Source organism: Cenococcum geophilum (assembly GCF_001692895.1).
Source record: "Cenococcum geophilum 1.58 unplaced genomic scaffold K441scaffold_35, whole genome shotgun sequence".
In the NCBI taxonomy this organism is placed as follows: Eukaryota; Fungi; Ascomycota; class Dothideomycetes; order Gloniales; family Gloniaceae; genus Cenococcum; species Cenococcum geophilum.
The window spans coordinates 1397060-1418667 of record NW_027137593.1 but is presented as its reverse complement, the minus strand read 5'-3'; the positions used below and the strand labels follow the sequence as shown (position 1 = coordinate 1418667).

Genomic DNA, 21608 nt, shown 5'->3' with positions numbered 1-21608 from the left:
AATACTTCCTAGAATGCTGCTATAAATCTTAAATCTCTATCTAATATAATCTTGTTTAATGCTCTATATCTTATAAATACTTCTTTAATATAGATTTTAGTAATATCTTCTGCTAAGATTTCTTCTATACACGCTATAAAGTATCCCTACTTTATAAGCTTATCTATTATTACTAAGATCGCATTATAATTTTATCCGGTAATAGGATCTTTTAATTTTAGTAACTTAATAATAAAGTCCTATAATATAACCTCCTATAGTTTCTCTGGTATTTTAATAGGTTGTAGCCCTCTATATAGCCTATGCCTTATTAGTTTATTTCTTTAGTAATCTAGATATTCCCTTATAACTTTTTTAGCTATCCTTTAGATTCTATTAATAATATACTCCTCCTAAAGTCTTAATACTAAGCCTGTAGCTCTATTGTGTCCTTAAGTTAGTCTCTTATAGAAGTCTTCTATAAACTATTCTGCTATACCTTTTAGGATATACTTTACTTTCTAATTTTTGTATATATTCGCCTGTAGATCTTCTAGCTATGCTTTTAGAATTCTTTATACTTAAAAGCTTTCCGGTATCTCATAGACTTTCTTTAGTTTATTATTTTCCTAAGTTACTATAATTTTTAGATAATTATACCTAATTAATCCGTCTATATTTTTTCGCAATAAAGCCCCTAATGGCTTTTCCTTATTTTATAGTTTAGCTTTACAGCTTAGAGTATCTACCCGCGTATTATCTGTACCTTTAATATACTAAATCTTAAAATGGTATTCTATAAGTATCTCTACCCATCTAACCTATTTTTAGTTAAGTTCCTTTATTATTAGGAATCCTATTAGGTTCTTATAATCTATTTTAACTATAAATAGTTTTTCTATACCTTATAAGAATACTCTTTATTTCTTTAATACTATAACTATACCTAATAACTCCTTATTATAGATGTTATAGTTTAACTCTAATAGTGTTATCTTCCAACTATAGTATGCTACTAGGTGCTATCTATCTTAATACCTTTATATAAAGCACACCCTTAGTATATAGTCTAATATATCTATTTTTATAACCGTCTCTAATCCTAGTTAATAGATCTTAAAAACTGGCTCCTGGGTAAATAACTCTTTAACTTTCTTAAAGAGTTCCTTTTACTTCTCTCCCTATGCCTATAGTTCTTCTTTCTTTATTAATTGCGTAAATAGCTTAATATTCTTTAACTACTGCGCTATAAACCTTCTATAGTAATTGTAAAACCCTAGGAATAATCTTAACTATATAACGTTCTCTAGTTCCTACTAATTTACTATAGCCTTAATCTTTTTTAGATCTATACTAAGTTGGCCTAGTTTAATAATAAATCTAATAAAATTGGTCTTTCTAGTAAAGAACTCGTATTTCTTAATTACTACTAGCATCTATTCCTCTTATAGTCTCTTTAAAACCTATTTAACATATTCCCCGTATTCTTCCTTAGTTATTAAGTAGATAATAATATTGTTAAGATATACTATAACAAATTCATCTAAGTATTCTCCTAATATATTATTAATACGCTTCTAGAACGTTATTAGTGCGTTTATAAGCCCGAATTGCATAACTAATAGTTTATATAGTCCTTCCTTTAACCTAAAGGCTGCCTTCTATTTATTGCCTTTCTTAATCCTAATTTAATAGTACGCCTATTTTAGATCTATCTTTATAAAGATTTACGCATTACCTATTCTATCTTAGATTTCGCTAATTAAGGGTAAAGGATACCTATCCTTTTTAGTAATACTATTTAACTGNCTATAGTTAATATATAGCCTTAGTTTACTATTTTTCTTTAGTATAAATAGTACTGGATAACCTGCTAATAACTGCGATAGTCTAATATATCCCTTTTATAGGTTCTTCTAGATAAACTCTTTTAACGCTCTACCTTTTTCTTTAGTAAGCTTATAGATTAGAAAGAACTTTAGACTTATTCCTAGTTCTAACTCTATCTTATAGTCCTATACTATATATTCTAATAGCTTTTTACTTTCCGGTAACTATAGTTTTTTATTATACTTATAGTATCTCTTTAGTATATAACTTAGTCTTTTTTTTATTTCTTTATAGGTTGCTTTTACTTAGTACTATACTATTTTAGTTTATTATCGCATTTTATAGTATTAAGTATCTCTTATATTAACCTAACCTGTAATTTAATTAATCCTTAGATTATATTCCTGTAACTAAGGTATATTTAGTACTGCCTTATCCCATCCTAATAGTAGAATATTAAAAGACATCTTAATTTATCTTCCTTTAATAGTTATCTAAATAGGTCCTATTTTAAGATTAATGATCCCTCCTTTATAGGTTATTAGATCTCCTAAAATCGTAACTAATAGGTAAGGTTACTTCTTTTGTCTATAAGGTAGTCCTATTCTCTTAACTACTACTAGTGAGATATAGTTTCGCGTTACTCTACTATCTATTAGCGCTTTAAACTACTAATCTTACTACTTAATTTGTAAATTTAGGTGTTATCCTTAAATTCCTTTAAGGGTCTAAGGCTCTACTACTAGCTCCCTCTGGTTCTATAGGCCTCTATTTTTCCTAACTATTAGCTGCTTAATTTTAGTGTACTTAGTTTACTCTTTAGCTAATGCCTAGTTCGCTTTTTATCTTTAATATACTATAGACACGTGTTTTCTGGGCATTTCTACTACTATTGTCTATCTAAGTATTTTTCTATAAAGAATCTTCCTAGTTAAAGTACTAAACTTCCTTCCTCTTAGACCTCTACTGGATGCTATCTATATATATATTTAGTATTCCTATACTATTACTTATCTATTATCTAGTATATCCTTATAAAGTATTTCCAATTCTTTTTCTTTGGATTCTTATGTATTTCGCATATATCGTCTATATATATAATCTATAATAACGTATAGTATACTAGGTGCTTTAGGTTAACTCTTAGCTTATTTTTATCTCTAAGTTTAAACCTATATTATGCTGATCTAAATATTACGGCTTTACTTATAGGTACTAAGATATGTCTCTTGCTTCTCTAGTCCTCTAAATATTCCTCTAAATCTTTTAACGTTATAATTAAGGCTCCTTTAATATACATTATAGCCTTTTCTATAATTGGGTAGTCTTAGATAACTTTTTTATCTAACTATATATAGAAATCTTCCTACTTATTATTATGNCTNTNNCTATACNACTTTTAGTANAGCTACTAGAGTATATANNGNNTGTCNNTAAGGAAGTATCTTNTTATTACTANNTTATAATAGCCTTTTATATATTATTCTTTAAACCTAGTTAAAATCCCTAGATCCTCTTTATTTTCTAGTTTAGTAAGCTATTTAGCTCTTAGTATACCTACTCTTAGCCTATTAATAATTCTTTATACTAGTGCTCTATCCTTTATACGTCCTAATGTGCTAGATCTCTTATCTAGTTTCTATTCTTGCTATACGATAATTCTTTACCTAAACTCTTCCATAGTTTCTTTTAGTTTGCGCCTTACGCTTTAATCCTTAAAGTCATCTTACTTCTTAATCCTAGTATCAAACTTTTAATCTTTAGGCTAAACACTACGTTCCCCTAGTAAGTCTTCTAGGTCTATATATCTATCTTCTAGTTTAACTGCTGTTTATATTATAGATTCTCTAATCTATAAAGAAGCCCCTTACCTCTTACCTATAGGTATCCTTATTTATACTCTAAAATCTTAGTCCCTTAGATTCTTTAATCCTAAACTTACTTCTAACTTAAGCTTAGCTCCCGCCTTAGTTTAACTAGGCGTCCGTAGTGTTCTTATCTCATCTTAAGAGTCTTAAATCTCACTTATCTCGTCTTAAGAATCTTATACTATAGGAAACTCTTATTCCGAGCTTATTTATATATTTCTAAACTAAGCTACTGCCCTACTCTATTAGTTTTCGTCCGTTATAGGTCCTTAGGTATGCCTTATCTCATTTTAAGAGTCTTAGTTATCTCTTATCTTGTCTTAAGAATCTTAAGCCTTTAGCCTTTTGCCTTTATTAAGTGCCGAAGTAGTTTACTGTCCTACTTCTCTTACGTCTCGCAAAGCGATAGACATCGTGTTTAGTAGGGTTTTAATCCCTATTAATATTCCCTATTCTATAGTGGAATTATCCTCTACCTTTAGTATAATATCTCTAAGGTCTACTTACTCCTAGTAAGCGGCCCTTATTACCTTATTGTCACAAAATACTTCGCCTACGTTAAATTTATCGTCCTTAATATCCGATCTATGAACTAGTTTGTTAGTTCCTCTATATCCTATAAATACTAGCTCCTATAGCTAATAGCTTGCGCTATACTTAGCGTCCTTATAAATTTAGTATGCGTTGTTATAATAAAACACAAAACTTCTAATTAAACATTCTTTTATTCCTTATAGTATATTATCGTCCCTTTATATATATATATCGTCTACTAGTCTTATACCCTTTACTATATAGTAACTCTGCCTACTTCTATAGTCTCTAATATAATAACCCTGTTTTCCGTAATTTATATAAGCTCCCTCTTTAAACCATTTTTCTTGCTATAGAGTCCGCCTAAATATCTTCTGCTATTAAGATCCCTAATTCGGCCTCTACTTCTTAAACCTTTAATTACCTAATCCTTATCCTCTAGGTTTTTATAGTTTACTTCCTCTCTTATAGGCTTCTTTAGTACCACTTAGGTCTATTAGCTCTACGCTATACTATATTTTCTAATTTGGCTTTAGTTGTTGCGTGCTTTACGCCTTATATAACTATAGAATTCTATTCTAGCCTCTCTTAGCCTGTTCCCTTTAGAAGATCCTATTATTAATCTTAATCGCTTAATTTATTAATTCCCTTAGGGTGTCTATATCTTCTATTAGAATAATTACGTCCTAGACTTTAGCCTTAAGTCCTTATTTATACTGTGCTATAAGCGCCCTATTATTCTACTCTACTTATATTACTAGTGTCTGGAATTATATTATATACTTAATTACTAAAGTTTGTTATATAAGGTTCTGGAGTTTTCTTTTTACTATAGTTATTTCTTTTAGGTCTCTAAATATCTACGTAAATTATTTTATAAATCCCTCCTAGCTTAAGAACATAAATTACATATCTTAGTTAGTGGTCGTTATTCTATTTGCCTATATCTCTATAAGATAAGGTTTAAACCACTTAAGTGCTTTTCCTAATAAGAATAGTCCTGCGTAGGCTATCTAATCCACAGGTATAGGTAACTTTACTCCTTCCTATAAGACCTTAAAGTATATCTGCGTAAGAAATTCTTTAAACTTTAACCTTTTTCCTATAAATCTCTTAATTAATAGTAGCTTAATCTTTACTGCTCCTATCCTATTAAGTCTTTCTTCTAATACTATATAGTTAGCTGTTAGTTAGTTAACTATTTTTTATAGTTGTCTAACCGTCATAGGTTGCTATAAGTTAGTATCTGCTATACTAATATTACCTCCTATCCTTAAAGTAGTTGCTGCCGTTAATAGCGTTATAGTGGCTGCTTTTAGTGGCATATTATTTAACTTCTTATATTAATACTGTAACTAGGTAATAATTATATAACGGAACCTTATAGCAAGAACTACAATAGGCTCGTTATTAGGCTAGGTATATAGGAAATATAAGTATAAAAGTTAACAACGTAATAATAACTAGTGGAGTGGTTACCTAATAGATTAACTTTAATTGTATTCTAAGAATTACTATAAGGAAGGAACTATCTAGGTAGGGATTAAGGGTTCTTAAATACATAACCGTATTTCTATAAAATCCTTCTTATATGTAATATACGCGTGCTTTATTTACTCTATCGCAGATTATATAGATTATACAGATTATATAGATTATATTATATAACCTTAGTTACTATTCCTCGTTATATGGTTCTATCGGCTCTATCCTAAACCGTGCTTAAATTAACTAACTAGCTTCTTCCGTCTCTTCTCCAAGTAGTTATAACATCGTACTTAAAGCGTTCGTAACATTACTACGTTTTAAACCTATTACGGAACATATAAATATAAAGTGCTCCCTTTTAGACTAACTAACGGACTAGCTATATACTAGCGGTATATAAATAATGTACTCTTTAACTACCTTAACGATTTCTATACAGCCTATTTAAATAATATTATAATCTACTCTAAAAATAAGCTAGAACATAAGGAGCATATTTATAAAGTCCTATAACGGCTCTATAAGACTAGCCTCTAGGTTAATATTAAGAAGTTAGAGTTTAGTGTTAAGCGTATAAAGTACCTAGGTTTTATTATTAGTATAAACGGAATTAAAACCAACCTAGAGAAAACGGCCGTAATTAACTAGTAGGCACCCCTACGGACCGTAAAGGGGGTATAATTCTTTTTAGGATTTTATAACTTCTACTAATACTTTATTAAGGACTACAGTAGAATCGCCTAGCCTCTTAACTATCTTACTAGAAAAGACTAACCCTTCCACTTTAACGCTATATATAGGCAGGCCTTTAATAAGCTTAAGAAACGGCTGGTATCGGCTCCCTTACTTACCTATTTTAACCTAAAACGGCCCTTAATACTAGAAACTAATGCCTTAGATGGCGCGATAGCTAGTATTTTTTCCCAGAAGCAACCAGACGGAGAGTGGCACCCTATTATATACTATTTAAAGACTATAATAGATGCTAAGCTAAATTACTACATCCATAATAAAGAAATGCTGGCTATTATCTCTAGCTTTTAGCACTAGCGTATATAGCTAGAGGGGACCCCTAAGCTAATTAAGGTAGTTTTAGATTATAAGGCCCTAGAATACTTTATAATAACTAAGGCCCTTATAGCCTAACAGGCACACTAGGCGGATACCCTATCTTAATTTAACTTCTTAATTATATATAAACTAGGCGCTATAAACCGTGCGGACGCTCTTATAAGGCGTAAGCAAGACCTAGATAACCAGACAACTATGAAGATCTTACTATAGACCTAAACGCTACTATAACTAAAATACCTTAACCCCCGGATACAGGCAGAACTAAGCATAGACTCCTTAGGCGCCAAGATATATTCTATTAACTCCTCCAAACTTAACCTTATTAATAAACTACTATAGGCTAACTAAACAACCCCCTCTCTACAGGAATACTATAAAAAGGTAAAGAATATTACTAGCCTATAGTCCCTTAAAAATGGACTACTTAAGTATTAGGAACAGCTAGTAGTAGCTAAGGAATAGAACTTACGGACCTAGCTTATTGCTAAAGCTTATACCTAGGTCTCTACGGCCCACCCTAGAAAAAATAAGACCCGTAAGATTATTGGTAACCGCTACTACTGGCCTAGAATAGTTATAGATATTAACCGTTATATACGGAACTGCGACAGCTGCCGTAGATCTATAATTCCATAAGATAAGACCCTAGGATTATTAAAACCTCTCTCAATACCTAACCGCCCCTAGCAGTATATCTCTATAGACTTCTATAAGCTACTAATAGACCGCGACAGATATAATATAGTTATAATTCTAATTAACCGCTTTAGCAAGCGCCCGTTCTTAATTCCCTATTATAAGAATATTAATGCTAAGGAGGCGGCCCAACTATATATCCACTACGTCTACCGCATTTATGGACTACTAGATACTATTATATCCGATTACAGCCTATAATTTATATTAGCCTTCTAGAACGAGTTTACCTAGATCCTAGGTATTAGGCTAAAGCTCTCTATAGTATACTACCCCTAAACAGACGGCCAGACAGAAATTGTAAATTAATATTTAGATTAGAGACTCCGGCCTTTTATTAACTACTTCTAGAATAACTAGGGCAAACTGCTACCCCTAATAGACTACGCCCAGGCGACCCTACCCTATAACTCTACGGGATTTACACCTATCTAACTAGAAATAGGGTATTTACCCTAAATAAGCTTTAACTAGGATAGACTAGAAGAACTATGGACTATATATAAGAAACTGTTTTATAAGGAAGCCCAGCAGTACGCCAAGCGCTTAGAGGAAGCCTAGACAGTAGCCCATATAAATTTAGAAAAGGCCTAGAAATTAATGGAATAGTAGGCAAATAAGCATAGGCGCGAACCCGATTTTACCGTAGGCAATATAGTCTAGGTTATGATAAAGAACTGGAAGACGGAACGGCCTAGCTATAAGCTAGACTATTAGATAGCGGGACCGTATAAAGTCCTTAAGAAGATAGGTAACTTATACAAAGTAAAGCTCCCGGATTTAATTAAGGTTTACCCTATTTTCTCGCTGGATAAACTACAGAAAGCTATAAATAACCTATTGCCTAGATAAAAGAACAAACCTCCCCTACTAATTTAAGTTAATGGCGACAATAAATAGGAAATTAAAGAAGTACTAGCCTGTAAACTAGTAAGGAAAACGCTAAAGTACCGCGTTAGTTAGAAAGGCTATAACCTAAATCTTACCTAGTACCCTATATAGAACTTTATTAGCAGTCCCTATAAGCTTTAAGAATTCTATAACCGCTACCCTAATAAACTAGGACCCCTAAAGTACCTAAACGAGTAGATAGAGTGCTAGCATAGTAAAGATAATAAGCTACTAGAAGAATATAAAGATAAGAATGCCCTATAAGCATAATATAGACTACAAAGCCTAAGGGCAGGCTTTTGTGGAGGGGGGGGTAATGTTATGGCACTGGCAGAACTTAGCAGAACTTCGCGGTCATATAACTAGAGGGCCGCATAAAAGAACCCTACTTTAACCGGCGCTGCTCTTCTTCTCCTTTCCTTTCTCTAGCTTTAGATCCTCGTTTATAGACTACCAATCATATAGGCTTGCGCGTCCCTCTTGCCGTGCTCGTGCCTCGATTGACTGAGTCGCTAACATTATGGTTATGCTATAGTTTATCCTTCGAGCTCCATATTAAAAGGACACCGGGGGCTCTATTTCAGAAGCTGTATACGGTAAAGGAACATTAAAATTTTAAGGCTGTGTAGACGAAATCACTCCCAATCAACGGGTTCTGAACTGAATCTGAGGCCTCCAGATTGCAACCGAACACCCCCTAATTAGGCTTCGTTTTAGGGTTTGGGGGGTATACGGAGCATTATGCACGTGTTCCCGCCCCGTAACCATATTATACTACGGAGCCATAATCACATGCAGCCCTCGCCCCCACGCTTCGCATTCAATTTAACCCTCTCCGTTGGCGAGCCTCACGACGCCAGTTCCTTCACGGTCAACAGACATCGAGGCCGGTATTCCCCCACATGCCCATCGCAAACACCTCCAGCGCAACATAGGACTATTGCCTCTCCATGCGGCTTCAGCTAGAGAGGTCACGCAGCTGCAATGTCCGGAGCAGACGTCGCCGAGTCCACAACCGCCCCGGCGCCTTTAAACCCTGCTATCAACGACTCTGCTGTAGGCCATGAGCGGTCTGGTTTTGTGCAGCCGCGTACATATCTGGAACCAGCCGAACCTATTATACCTGCCAAACCTTTGAGCCCTATAGACCAGGAGCAGATCGAAGGCTTAGTGAGTGGGCTAATGAATCTTGTTGAAGCGCTGGGCTTGTCATGACGCTGAATCCTGAATTAACTTTTGCCTTTTATAGCGAATTATCCGGGCTTTCTTGAAAGTGCGTACCAGTTACGATGTCCTACCCCTAAGCTTCCGATTGATAGTCTTCGATACATCGCTGCTTGTAAAGAAAAGCCTGAACATTCTCATCCAAAATGGTAGCACTACCATGCATCGCTAAATGACTGATTGCTGACTATATGACCAAAAGGTATTGTCTCTGCTCCGCTTTGGGACTCGAAAACATCTACTTTCGCAGGGCTCCTTACTACGTCTGATTATATCAACGTTATACAATATTATTGGCAGAATCCAGACGCCCTTGCTCAGGTAGACCAATTCCGTCTCAATAGCCTTCGTGGTAGGCTTATTCATATATTGCAGTATCGCTTGCTGTGACTGATCTTCGATAGATGTTGAGAAAGCTATTGGTGTAGCTCCTATTGAAACCGTATCCATCCATCCTGAACGGCCTTTGTACGAAGCGTGTCGGAAGATGCTCGAGTCCCGCGCTAGACGTATTCCACTAGTTGATATTGATGACGAGACGCACCGTGCGATGGTGGTTAGTGTTGTGACGCAATACAGGATCTTAAAATTTGTGGCTGTGAATGTGAAAGAGACTCAGATGTTGCGGAAACCTCTAAAAGATCTTCATGTCGGGACTTACTCCGGCCTCCAAACTGCACACATGGATACGCCTGTCATGGATGTTATTCACATGCTCGTCAAGAAGAATATTTCCAGTGTCCCAATTTTAGACAAAAATGGTCAGTTACTCCCGCCATTTTAGACTAGTTTTAACGGGATCAGATGCCGTAATCAATGTCTTCGAAGCCGTGGATGTGATCACACTTATCAAAGGAGGTGTATATGATGACTTGAATCTCAGTGTCGGGGATGCCTTGCTAAAACGGTCGGACGTAAGTTCTCTCCCCTGCGTTTAAGGTAGTCGCTCACTGCTAGCAGGATTTTGCAGGAATCTACACCTGTTCCATGTATGACCGCTTGGATACTATATTTGATACCGTTCGCAGATCACGGGTTCATAGATTTGTTGTCATTGACGAAAACAGCCATCTGAAGGGTGTTTTAACTTTGAGCGACATCCTAGAATACGTTCTTCTGGAAGGGGAAGGCGATGAGAACTAGCGTGGCTATTGAATCCTCTAGAACAAATACGAGACCATTTTGCGGGCTCATTAACTATTACCAATTGTCTCTGAAAATCTTGCTTCATAACCGCCATTCCAATATTGCTTGAGGGAACCATTTAAAGTCACCAGTGAACTGACCGCTTGTGGCAATCTAGTTAGCGTTCCTTTTCCTAAGAAAAAGTACCGTGCATTGTTGTTGGCTGCACCTGGTATGTAGAGAAAGAGTTCGTGCGTGTCCTTGTTTTCTTCTCTCCTTCATCTCACTCAGCCAGACCGCTTTCTGCTCTCGATCATCCGCTGAAATTTCCCCCGAACTCTTTCCTGATCGAGCTTTAAAACCAAACCTAACCCCCAATTAAGCTCAACCGTGTTTCCCAAATTAGCGCTTAATTGCTGTTTTTTGCATTGGATTCCTGTAAGAGCCTTTCTTAGCCTGTCTCGTGGCTTGCTTTTGACACAGATGACGAGATCGACGCCTAGCCCACGAAAATGGGTTACTAGAATGCTTAACCGAAAAGCTCCAGAAGATATCGAGTAAGGCATCAGCGCTCCTGAAACTATTAACAATCTCTACCGGTTCGAGGGCGTCAGCTTTGTTCATCTCCCTTGGTGTCCTTGACATAAAGACGCTTGAGGGAGGCTAATAATTTGGAACTATGCCTTGTGTAACCCCTAACTCTTAGGCGGCACATTTGTATTTACTCCTCCTTTCCTATGGAAGCCAAGAGGGCGTAGCGTCACCACTCCTATTACCGACAAGGAGACACTTCTAAAAAAGCCCAAATTCCTTCCCTAAGCCTTTGCCAAGACCCTCCCTGATTATAACTTGCTGTGGTATTGTTTTGCCGTAGTGGTTAAGGGGTATCGTGTTGTAGGTCAGGGCTAGAGGCCATGTTGGTTGTGGTATCCGCTGTGGATCGTTGTCTCGTTAATCAGACGGCTCTGCGTATCGTGGTAAGGGGGCGGCGACGGGGTCCTCCAATTCCTCGGCCAAACACTAAGCTCATCTTGGCTTCCTCATAAAGAGTACTTAACGCCGGAAACCGCGGGAAAGTGTGAGCTCATCGTCCGGCAATGTTGAGTTGTGTCATTGGCTATTTTACTGTTGCTCTTGGCTACGCGGAAATTTGTCCGCACACAGCTGAAGCTACCCCGCCACGCCCACCACCCCTCCTTAGGCATGCAAATAATGACTGACGCCAACGCTCGCAGCATTTAACTTGGGGGAACTTCAATGGGCGCGTCCATCCGTCCGCTATGAACTCTCCTTGCAATCCATCTATCTCGACTTGATACAATGTCAGGTCTGTTGTCCTACGCAATTATACTTATTATCACGTCACTGAGATACACCGACTTGAATATTTCCTAGCTAAACACTTCATCAACGACCCAACCCGCCTTGTAACAAGCGCTCTGCGCGCAACAACACTCACCAACCCCTCGGTCGCCTTTGATGAGGAGAACAAAATAATATACCGAAGGCCTGGACATGCCAGTCAAGTTTCTATCGTCTCTGGTGGCGGTAGCGGACATGAACCCTCTTTCGCCGCCTTTGTCGGCGACGGCCTGCTAGCGGGTGCAGTTGCTGGGACAATTTTTGCCAGTCCGAGCGCGAAGCAAGTGAGGCGGTGTATATTGCAAAGGGTTGAGAGCGGGAAAGGGGTGTTGGTTGTGGTTATGAATTACACGGTAGATGGATTGTTTGAATGCAAATTTATCGATTGAGACTAACGAATGACAAGGGCGACGTATTGAATTTTGGAATGGCGGTTGAAAAGGCAAAGGCCACTGGGTTGGATGTTGAAATGGTGGTTGTTGGGGATGATACAGGTGTTGGACGAAAGAAAGGCGGAAAGGTTGGGCGGAGAGGGATTGCTGGTACAGTCTTAGTACAAAAGATCGCGGGAGCGCTGGCAGCGAAAGGGTGTGTTCATTTTACTATAATTCCCCTCGGAATTTCGATACTCTTATCTGATGGTGGATATGCTGAAGTTGATACAGTGCCGCTCTCAAAGAAGTCCATGAAGTTGCTCAACTGACAGCACGCAATATCGTCTCCATTGGAGCTTCGCTATCCCACGTTCATGTCCCAGGGCGCAGTTTACCAGAATCCAGCAATGCAGACCTGAAAGAGTCTGAGGTAGAGATTGGCATGGGGATACACAACGAGCCGGGCTCGGAACGCAGGACGGAAGACCTTCGCGGACTTGTAAAAACTATGCTGGCGCATCTGCTGGATTCGTCAGATGAAGACCGGAATTTCCTAAAAGTCTCACCAAATGATGAAACTGTGTTGTTAGTAAACAACCTAGGCGGAGTCAGCGTGCTTGAGCTAGGAGGAATCACGAACGAAGTAGTGGAGCAGCTGGAGAAAGACTGGAAGGTTAAGCCAGTAAGAATACTAGCTGGAACATTCATGACTAGTCTGAATGGGCTTGGATTCAGCGTCAGTCTCCTAAGGATTACAGACACCGGCCTTGGTAATGGAAATTCAATGTTAAATTTACTTGACGCCCCCGCAGAAGCGACTGGATGGTCAGCAGCCATATCGACCAAAACGTGGCAAAAAAAATCCAGCGCAACAAGAGAGAATGATTCGGGGGATTCTAGAGAAGTTCAGCCAAGCAACCTCCGATGTAGGTTTCAACTTAAGCCTAATGGAAGAGCATCTACTTTCTATCTTGCTGACCAGATATATCATTAGTGGACCCTGCTCTTGCGAAGAAGGCTTTGAAGTCTGCATTGATGAGAGTCATTGCGGCAGAACCGGACATCACCAATTATGACACGATTGTCGGGGATGGCGATTGTGGAATTGGGCTGAAGCGGGGTGCTGAAGGTGAGTTTTCAGTCATTTATATAGAAGGCTTTTTACTTATATCAAGAAAGCTATCCTTAAGATGCTTGATAGAACGAAAAAGGCTGATGACGCTACCATCCTCGTTCATAATATTACTCACGTCGTGGAGACGAACATGGACGGGACTTCAGGGGCGATCTATGCTATATTCCTGAACGCCCTGGCGCATGGTCTACGACTGCAATCACCTTCATCGCCGAGCCCAGCCACCGCGGAGGTCTGGAGCAAGGCTCTGCAGTCTTCACTCGATACTCTTAGCAAATATACCCCGGCCCGGCCCGGCGACCGAACTCTGATCGATGCTTTGTATCCTTTCGTAGGGACCTTATCCAAGACAGGTGATGTCAAATCTGCGGCGCTAGCTGCAGAAGCCGGTGCAAAAGGCACAAGGGGCATGAGAGCCAGCCTGGGTCGCACCGTATATGTTGGAGGAGAGGGATGGCAAGGAGTTCCCGATCCTGGTGCGCACGGATTGGCAGAGTTCTTGGTGGGTCTGAGCGAAGGTCTGCAGTGAGCATGAGATACGAGTCCCGCAGCATGAGAACATATGATGACCATTATTTTGAAATCTTGCATGTAGCTTCATCCATTGTGTAGCTTCAGAACGCCAACCCGCTGTATTTTACCCCAGAAACAATCCCAGACAAGCTCCACCAACCATCTCAACTCAGCAGAACAAGGATAACCGAATCCCCTCGGAGGAAGCTACGCAATATTAGAAACCTTCTTAAGCTGCGCTGCAATCGCCTAGCATACGAACACTTACAGTTTACTGATGAAGCGATCCTTATTAACCGGTCTGCCCTTCTTTCCTGAAGCTAACCTTGGCGTCTCCGTCCACATTTCCTTCACGTTTTCTAAGACCATGTTGCAGTGGCGATCAAACGCCTTCACGCGGGCAAGCAGCTTGCGGTTGTTTCGACATGAGATGAGCACCTGTGTGCGGGATCGGACAGCTGTTTGAAGGATTGAGAGGGGGCCAGAGGCGAACTCGTGCTCCTCTAGCTGGGCGATCTCATATTCGCTGCGGAAAATGAGTTATTAGTTTTAATGTTGGCTTGAGGTCGTGCGGTCTACCAGGCAGAGACGCGAGAGGACATACGTGAGTTCGGCGCGCGGCTTATTGAGGAGTTCCCTGGGACATATCAGTAAGAGGAGCGTAGTGCACAGAGCCTTATGGTATCTTACTGAATCTTTGCATCGGCCATTGTGTATTATTCTATGTTTACGACCTGGCAGAGACTTTTAATATCACTTAGTGGAGTAGTTGAAGTTCAGTCTTGGCTCGGAAAAATTATCGGAAGGGGCATGCTCCTCGCGCGGTCTCCGCGAAGGTGGTCAGTGCACGTCGTGAGGAGCACGAGCATCATTGTAACTAGCTCCAAAGGCATGTCAAAGACCTTTCAACTGCAAAACACACCACAATTCAAGCCTCACTCCTCTCCACGATGCAAATCAAGCTCCGGAATATCTAGCTGCTTCCATTTTCTTTTATGATTCTTCGCGAATCGTCTGCTTTTCTTTTTTTTTTTGGTTCCCTGTGCTCAACCAGACGCGCTTCGCGATGTACCAACACCAACCTCTCGCTTTATGATATCGACCCACGTATCCTTCGCACCCATAACCACCTTGTTACTGCCTCTCACCTTTGGGCAACCTCTTGCAACTTAAACAGCTGAGGGTCATGTCTTCACCCTCTACTTTTCGGGGGCACGATTCTCCTCAACCTATACCCGCTTCGACTACTTTTGACGACGATGAGGATTCCACCTCCGGCATACCGCGGCGGCTCATGCGAGGTTGGATACTCTTAACATTTAGGCTGAAGATATTTTCTAATTGTTTTCTTCATCACAGTCAAGGTACTCTACACATTTGACGACCAGAACAAGTCGAATTGCCTAGCGCGTTTACCCAACGCGTTGAACATTCCCACAGTGTCCATCGACGAAACCACACAAGTAGGCGTAATAGAACTCAAGACCTGCATTCAGGCTATTGTGGCAGCTAGGTTGGTATATGAAATTCTGGCTTTAACAACTTCCTAGTGTTGTTTCTATGGACCCCTGCTTACAGTTCTTTCCTATCTAGCCCCGAATTGGTTGCAAAACTTGGGCATGACTACACCGTCTATGCCTATGACTACTCAGAGTACGAAACACCACTCGTCGGCCAAGGAATGCTTTCTTGGGTTCTGGCTTCAGCTTCATCCACCCCAACAGCACCCGCCCACCAATCCAAGACCATGATAACCGGCCGTGTGTGTAAGAATATTCTTGGTCTCTTCTCGAATGGTATAAAAGAGACTTTGGAGGTCAAACTCAAACTAGTGCCGGTACCCACCTGTCTACAAAGCGAATACTTGGAAAATATGGAAAAGTACCGTAGCTTAAGCAAAATAATGCCCGAAGGATTCGATCACAGTGCTTGGGTCGCATTTCTTAAGGCAAATCCTGGTCTTGGGCACCTGGCTGGACAAGAGTCAACCCTCATATCAAATGTAAATCAGCACGACACTATGGGAGGAGTTGAATCTATACACCAGATGCTTACGCAAGCAATTACTTCCGAAAAAGAGACGAGAGGTGACGGGTATGACTTCAGGAATTGCGAACTGTACAGCGCTCAGGCGAGCAGAGCTGCAAGTCCGACGCCTAGCTTACGATCATGTACTGCTCTGCAACAAATTACACAGGATCTTGGCTCTCGACCTGGTTCCCGTGCTTCGGTTAGAAGTGAACGCCCCTTAAGGCCAGGGCATGAGTCATTTGATTCCAACACTACTCAAGACCCGAATGAGGAGGGACCGGCGCGAAAAAGAGCTCGAATCACACAAACTAACTGGCGAGGGAAATCATCTTTCGGCACCAATGCTGACTCACTTCGGGTAACTGCAAGCGCCGCTGCATCAATACGCGTTCACCGTCCTATTCCTACCAACCCCTCTGCGTCAATTACCAACTCCATAGAACCACCTCCAAGGGCGCCAACTCCTCGTCCAGAAGGCACAAAATTGGCTCGGCAACGTCCCCAGACTCGCCCTTCTGTTGGAAGTTCACTAAGACATGGGTCCACCAAAAGCGACGACACGCGATATGTTTCGCCATATGCTGAAGCTGGTCAAATCTCCGACGTAGCTGTTGATTCGGCAGATGATGAGCAGGGTGGCAGCATTGGTGACACCCCGATGGATTTTCCTTCCTCCCCACCTCTTATGCCGCAAGGCAATAATTCATCAGTGCCCTCTAGCCCTGGGCTCCCAGCCCTTCCTTTCCCTGGCGACTCAGGATTTATGAGTGATTCTGTATTCGATCGCGAAGACGACGGAGACGTAGGCAGAGAAATCGACGGAAGTGATCTACCTGTGCAAGCTCCTCCAAGAACACGCGCAAAAATAGACCGATCAAACTATCCTTGGACAGCGGTCGTACCGGGTCCCCCTGAACTATTGCCGACAAAAATGCCGCCTCGATCTATGAACTCCCGGCAGCAGCGTACCGGGTCTACAACTGTAGAGTCTCTGAGCAAAGTTATACCCAATCGTGAAGCTGGCCCTTCACCATCTTCTCCTCTTCCTCAAAACAACTCATCAAGCTTAGTGCCCAAAAACCAACCTCTAGCGCCCTTCTCTCAGCTTTTACAAGAATCTTCAAAGGTAAACATGAACATGACAACATCGACATTCATCTTCTCATCTTTGTCACAGAACGATACAACAAACCAACTCACTAGACGCTCTACCACGCCTCGCCCGGCTACTCGGAAACGTACCGCAGCCCCAAAGCCTAGACACCTTCCACGATCACAGACGTGGTCTGGCGACACTCCGCAGGAGTTTTACTCCGATATAGCGTCAGCTCCCGTTGGGGAAGAGATCGGAATAACTTTACCACAGCCGCGCAGTGGCTCTGGAACAAGACGCAGTAAGCACATCAAGGAAAAGTTGGAATCTTCAGTGGCTGCTGGGCAAATGCCTCCGTATTGTCACAACTGCGGTGAGATACAAACACCTACTTGGCGGAAAGCGTACACTAGACTAGAGCAAGGATCGCCGGACGACCTCGAGGCCTCTTCTGAAGAGTATGGGATTGTCGGGTTTGAAATTGTCAAAGGGGGAGAAGGCGAAGATATCCTACAACAGTATCGCATTTTTAAGCAGTCACTGACATCTGACGAGCGCGATTCCGGAACATTCCAAATGCTTCAACTTTGCAATCGTGAGTATCCATATGGATTCCCTTTCTTTATGGTAATTAGGCTGACTGTATCAGCTTGTGGCCTCTGGTTTAATAAAAAAGGCAGCATGCGCCCACCGGAAATATGGGAGAAGGCCGCTGAGAAGGCCGCCGAGAAATCTGGTGACAAAAATAAGAGAAAGAGGACAAAACCCGTCGAGAAAACCTCGCGAAAGAGACGACAAGGAAATCAAATGGACTCCAGATTTGAAGTTGCCCAGGAACCGTCTTCCTCAAACTTTACCGATCAACTTACATCGATTGACCATGCAGAGACCCACTTTAGGCCGTCGCATCAATCTGAACCCGTAGAAACATCCCGCACAACACGACCTAGGGCTTCAAGTGTGCAACCCTCCAGCCACACAACTAGCAATACAAATCAGCTAGACGATACCGCTGCCGTGGCTGCACTAAGAAGAGCTATACAGTCAAGTCCAGCAAGATTTCTTGGGACGAAGCATAGCCCGATTGAGCTAGAGCCTGACTTAACGCCCACGCCAACAAGACGGCTTCTGTTCCCTTCGCCTCGAAAGGAAGGCGAGGTTAAATCTCTTGGTGATTTGCCTAAGTTAGAATCGCCAAAACTTACTGGAACTGGATCGACGTCCGACAAAAAGTCGTCAATACCAAATCCAGATCCTAATAGCTCGGAAGAGAACAATAAAGAGAACTGCCCCCCACCCTTGGACGGTCAAGATGATCTTGCGCATCTGTTCGAGGACCATGAAATGAACACTTTACAGACCACCCCAAGAAGTGGTCATTCATTTTCCGGGCTCCTGAAGACCCCGACTCCGAAATCGGGAAGGAATGCACTAACGCCAAGGCGGTTTCCTGGGACTTCGGCGGATCTTGTGGGGTTCGATACTCCATCTCGAGCAACGAGAGGTGGAACGTTGGCGCCAATGACTCCGTTTACCGCTCAGCTGAACCAGCTTTTATCCGATGGATTGGCCAGCTCCCCGTCTCAAGGGTTTGATTTCTCGGCGTTTCCTACTTTTGACACCCCTGGAAAGCGTGGGAGCACGCTGCAATTCAGCGATTTCACCTCAGATGACTTTCTAAGCTGTGATTTGCCACTGCCGAGCTCACCTCCCCATAACATATTCTCCTTATATGAGGATCCAGCTACATCTACTATTGGCTTGTGGAGCGGTACATCGATTTTCGATGGCAGTGATCCGATACAAGCACCGCGCTTGGAAAGCGAACAAGGCCAGGAGCTGTTTGTGGAGAAAGTCGAGGCGTCTGTTGACTTTGCGGCAATCATTGAGGAGGTAGTGGGAACGAAAGCATCGGATATTGCTGCTACTACTACTGGGCAAGATCACTGAATAGTGGAGCACGCCATGGACTTGGGAGAGTTGTAAATACTGCATTATATCGGCGTTAATGTGTTGAGCAACTTTTGGGCTTGCTAGGACAGCGTGTATGGCGTTGAAACAAATGGGGCCTCGGACTGACTGAAATGCTCGGCCGATGATTTGGTAGGTACCCAATTTCAATAACTTGGGCTATGAATGACGAAGGACCTTTTGATTATACAGCTGGGATTCTCTTGTATCAAGATCGCACATGCGGAAATGATGTATATTTTGTAGAGGTACATATCATATTCTTGAGTGGCGAATAGTTTTCTGTCTTGTATTTTTATGTTTTTGCACCTGTGCATCTCATACCATTTTTCCCAATTTCATATTTATGTATTCTTTCAAGCCGATAATTCGGAAGACTGGTGATAGTGCTTTGAGGTGCTCGTGAGCGGTTTAGTCTATAATTCCTTCACAGTTGTTCCTAAAGCGTGGGCAGCATCGGACACTTTTGAATCCTGATTTAAAAAAATGATGATTTAAAAAAATGACGAAACAACTCTATATGCAACAGGCTACTGTTGGCTTGAAAATCTCGAGAAGTGCACTAATTTGATGTGAATTGACTGGTAACGTTTACATTCACCTGATAATGCGCCCAACCACTTCTATATTCAGTTCGCATCCAAGTTTTCGTTAGACCTTCTTTTGTCAACCAAACTAATTATATTCAACCGCAGTCCGGACAGTTCTACCAACCTGGGATGGGCATTCCTCGAGCAAAAGAGTTGGTCCATCGCCGCCGCAAGGGCGTAACGGGCAAGCCCGCCCCTCTGAGGACCGCGCTACGACCGCATGTACCTGCACAACAAACAAGCACTACTGTGGTTAGATCTGTTCAAACATACCTAGTCGCCAACGTGACAACACGCGGCAGAGCCAGGGCCCAGCGCGCCATCTTCCGCTTCTTAGAGCTACCTGCAGAGCTTCGCGTCATGATTTACGTGCTGCTACTCAGCTTCAATGGCGTCACCAGATTCCTTGCCGACTACGCGAATACCTACATGCACGAGCCTGAAGACAATCGACACCCATATCTCCGCCTGAGCACCCCGGGCATTCTCCTCGTGAGCCGCTTCATCACATCCGAAGCACTTCATGAGATCTCCAAGGTGCCACTCACCATCACTCACTTCCACGGCGTCCCCAAAATCACACAGGTAATCTGCCCAAACATCCTGCAATCGGTGACGCATGTCACAATCAAAATCAGGCACATGGAGGAAATCCACTGGGCCCTTCTGCAGGTCAGGTCCATGCAGAGGCTCGCAGAGCAGCTTTCTGGACTTTGGCTCTGGCGTCATAATCTAAAGAAGCTCACAGTTGAGCTCGTCGATCCGCGTACAGAGAGACACCTAGAAATGTGCGATCCAAAACATTGTTTTGTGCGTGACGAGATCATTAACATATTGGATATGTTTGACAAACTGCGTGGAATCAACAGCGTGGAATTTGAGGGCGCTCTAGGATGCTTCGGACAAGAGGCGGCGCATAAGATGCAGCGACCTCTAAATTTCAGCTTCTTGAGTCTGCCTGCGGAACTTCGTAACGAAATTTATAGCTATGCTATGGATTGGAGCGACGCATCGAAACTACAGGAAAAAGTGAGTTTGGAGAAGCGAACGGCTGAGGAGTGGGCCGCTCCTGAAGCCTCCACTGGTTTTGCGTCCAAGAAGTCCACACCAACTGGCCTTTTGATAAATCGTCAGATCTACGCTGAGGCGATTGTGATGCTCCATCGCAGGTTCTTGGTCCTAAAGGCTTCACCGCTAAAAATCAACATCACAAACTTCATCACCGAAGCTACACTCCGCACTGTCCGAAACCTTGAGATACTGATCGACGAGACTTATAAGAGCTGTTGGGGAGACAGCATGGAACTCAGGAATTCTCTCAGCAAGATCTTCGGGAGTGGCAATCAGCTTCGCGCTGTCATTATCCGCATCAAGTGCCCGGGAGAGTCAAATCGGGTAAAGAGCTTGTATGCAAAATTCATCCACGGCCTAGACGAGGACTGGGGGTGTCATGCTAACATTATCGGTTTAAGCCTTTCTTTTCCAAGAAGAGGGCAAAGGTGCTAAGCTTACAGCCAAGAAAGCGATAGCGTGTGGCCTGATAATGGCGATGAAGGTCCAGAGCTGTGACTTTCAATATCATAGCCTCTGAACGGGACTTCGGCAGACAAGTAAACGGCTCGAAATGGTCACGCCGGGTTTCGGATTAGCAGGATGAAAATTTGAAAACCCACCAAGCGATGACAGCGGAGGGGGAGCTGGCTCGGCTTAACTTCTACATACCATGACTATGAGGAATTTGGTGGATTTAATAGAGGATATCCAAAAAGAAATGGGACAAAAAATTTGAAGGGACGGAAATTCAAATTATAACATTAGTTCAATGGTGTG

The 21608-nt window shown here is 41.6% G+C and overlaps 5 protein-coding genes across 5 annotated transcripts; 4 read left to right on the top strand and 1 right to left on the bottom strand.

Annotated features, from left to right (window-relative positions):
- Positions 1-9222: 9222 nt before the first annotated feature.
- On the top strand, positions 9223-10811 carry K441DRAFT_663983 (CBS-domain-containing protein). Its single transcript, XM_067649280.1, has 6 exons — positions 9223-9530; positions 9610-9733; positions 9787-9936; positions 9989-10345; positions 10389-10498; positions 10545-10811. The coding sequence occupies exons 1-6, from the start codon at positions 9345-9347 to the stop codon at positions 10725-10727; spliced, it is 1110 nt and encodes a 369-aa protein (XP_067501437.1). The 5' UTR covers positions 9223-9344; the 3' UTR covers positions 10728-10811.
- A 381-nt stretch (positions 10812-11192) lies between these two features.
- K441DRAFT_688646 (dihydroxyacetone kinase) lies at positions 11193-14109 on the top strand (the record flags this gene model as incomplete). Its single annotated transcript, XM_067652216.1, has 6 exons — positions 11193-11266; positions 12037-12424; positions 12478-12659; positions 12737-13371; positions 13440-13574; positions 13625-14109. 6 exons carry the CDS (start codon positions 11193-11195, stop codon positions 14107-14109), a joined length of 1899 nt encoding a protein of 632 aa, XP_067501436.1.
- Positions 14110-14257: 148 nt separating this feature from the next.
- K441DRAFT_572776 (small nuclear ribonucleoprotein Sm D2) lies at positions 14258-14621 on the bottom strand (the record flags this gene model as incomplete). Its single annotated transcript, XM_067644031.1, has 2 exons — positions 14258-14300; positions 14362-14621. Coding segments are annotated over 2 exons (303 nt in total), but the record flags the coding sequence as incomplete, so codon positions are not given.
- A 565-nt stretch (positions 14622-15186) lies between these two features.
- Positions 15187-19251, top strand: K441DRAFT_195291 (uncharacterized protein). Its single transcript, XM_067640453.1, has 5 exons — positions 15187-15394; positions 15453-15606; positions 15687-17250; positions 17302-17812; positions 17867-19251. The coding sequence occupies exons 1-5, from the start codon at positions 15280-15282 to the stop codon at positions 19165-19167; spliced, it is 3645 nt and encodes a 1214-aa protein (XP_067501434.1). The 5' UTR covers positions 15187-15279; the 3' UTR covers positions 19168-19251.
- Positions 19252-19730: 479 nt separating this feature from the next.
- On the top strand, positions 19731-21441 carry K441DRAFT_728120 (uncharacterized protein). Its single transcript, XM_067654171.1, has one exon. It carries the CDS (start codon positions 19908-19910, stop codon positions 21282-21284), a length of 1377 nt encoding a protein of 458 aa, XP_067501433.1. The 5' UTR covers positions 19731-19907; the 3' UTR covers positions 21285-21441.
- The last annotated feature ends 167 nt before the right edge of the window (positions 21442-21608 follow it).

Coding starts and splice junctions, on each gene's coding strand:
- K441DRAFT_663983 (XM_067649280.1), top strand. CDS start 9,345: ATGTCCGGAGCAGACGTCGCCGAGTCCACAACCGCCCCGGCGCCTTTA. Junction 9,734..9,786: donor GAACATTCTCATCCAAAATG/GTAGCACTACCA, acceptor TATGACCAAAAG/GTATTGTCTCTGCTCCGCTT. Junction 10,499..10,544: donor CCTTGCTAAAACGGTCGGAC/GTAAGTTCTCTC, acceptor CACTGCTAGCAG/GATTTTGCAGGAATCTACAC.
- K441DRAFT_195291 (XM_067640453.1), top strand. CDS start 15,280: ATGTCTTCACCCTCTACTTTTCGGGGGCACGATTCTCCTCAACCTATA. Junction 15,607..15,686: donor CAGGCTATTGTGGCAGCTAG/GTTGGTATATGA, acceptor TTTCCTATCTAG/CCCCGAATTGGTTGCAAAAC. Junction 17,251..17,301: donor TTTTACAAGAATCTTCAAAG/GTAAACATGAAC, acceptor TCTTTGTCACAG/AACGATACAACAAACCAACT.
- K441DRAFT_728120 (XM_067654171.1), top strand. CDS start 19,908: ATGGGCATTCCTCGAGCAAAAGAGTTGGTCCATCGCCGCCGCAAGGGC.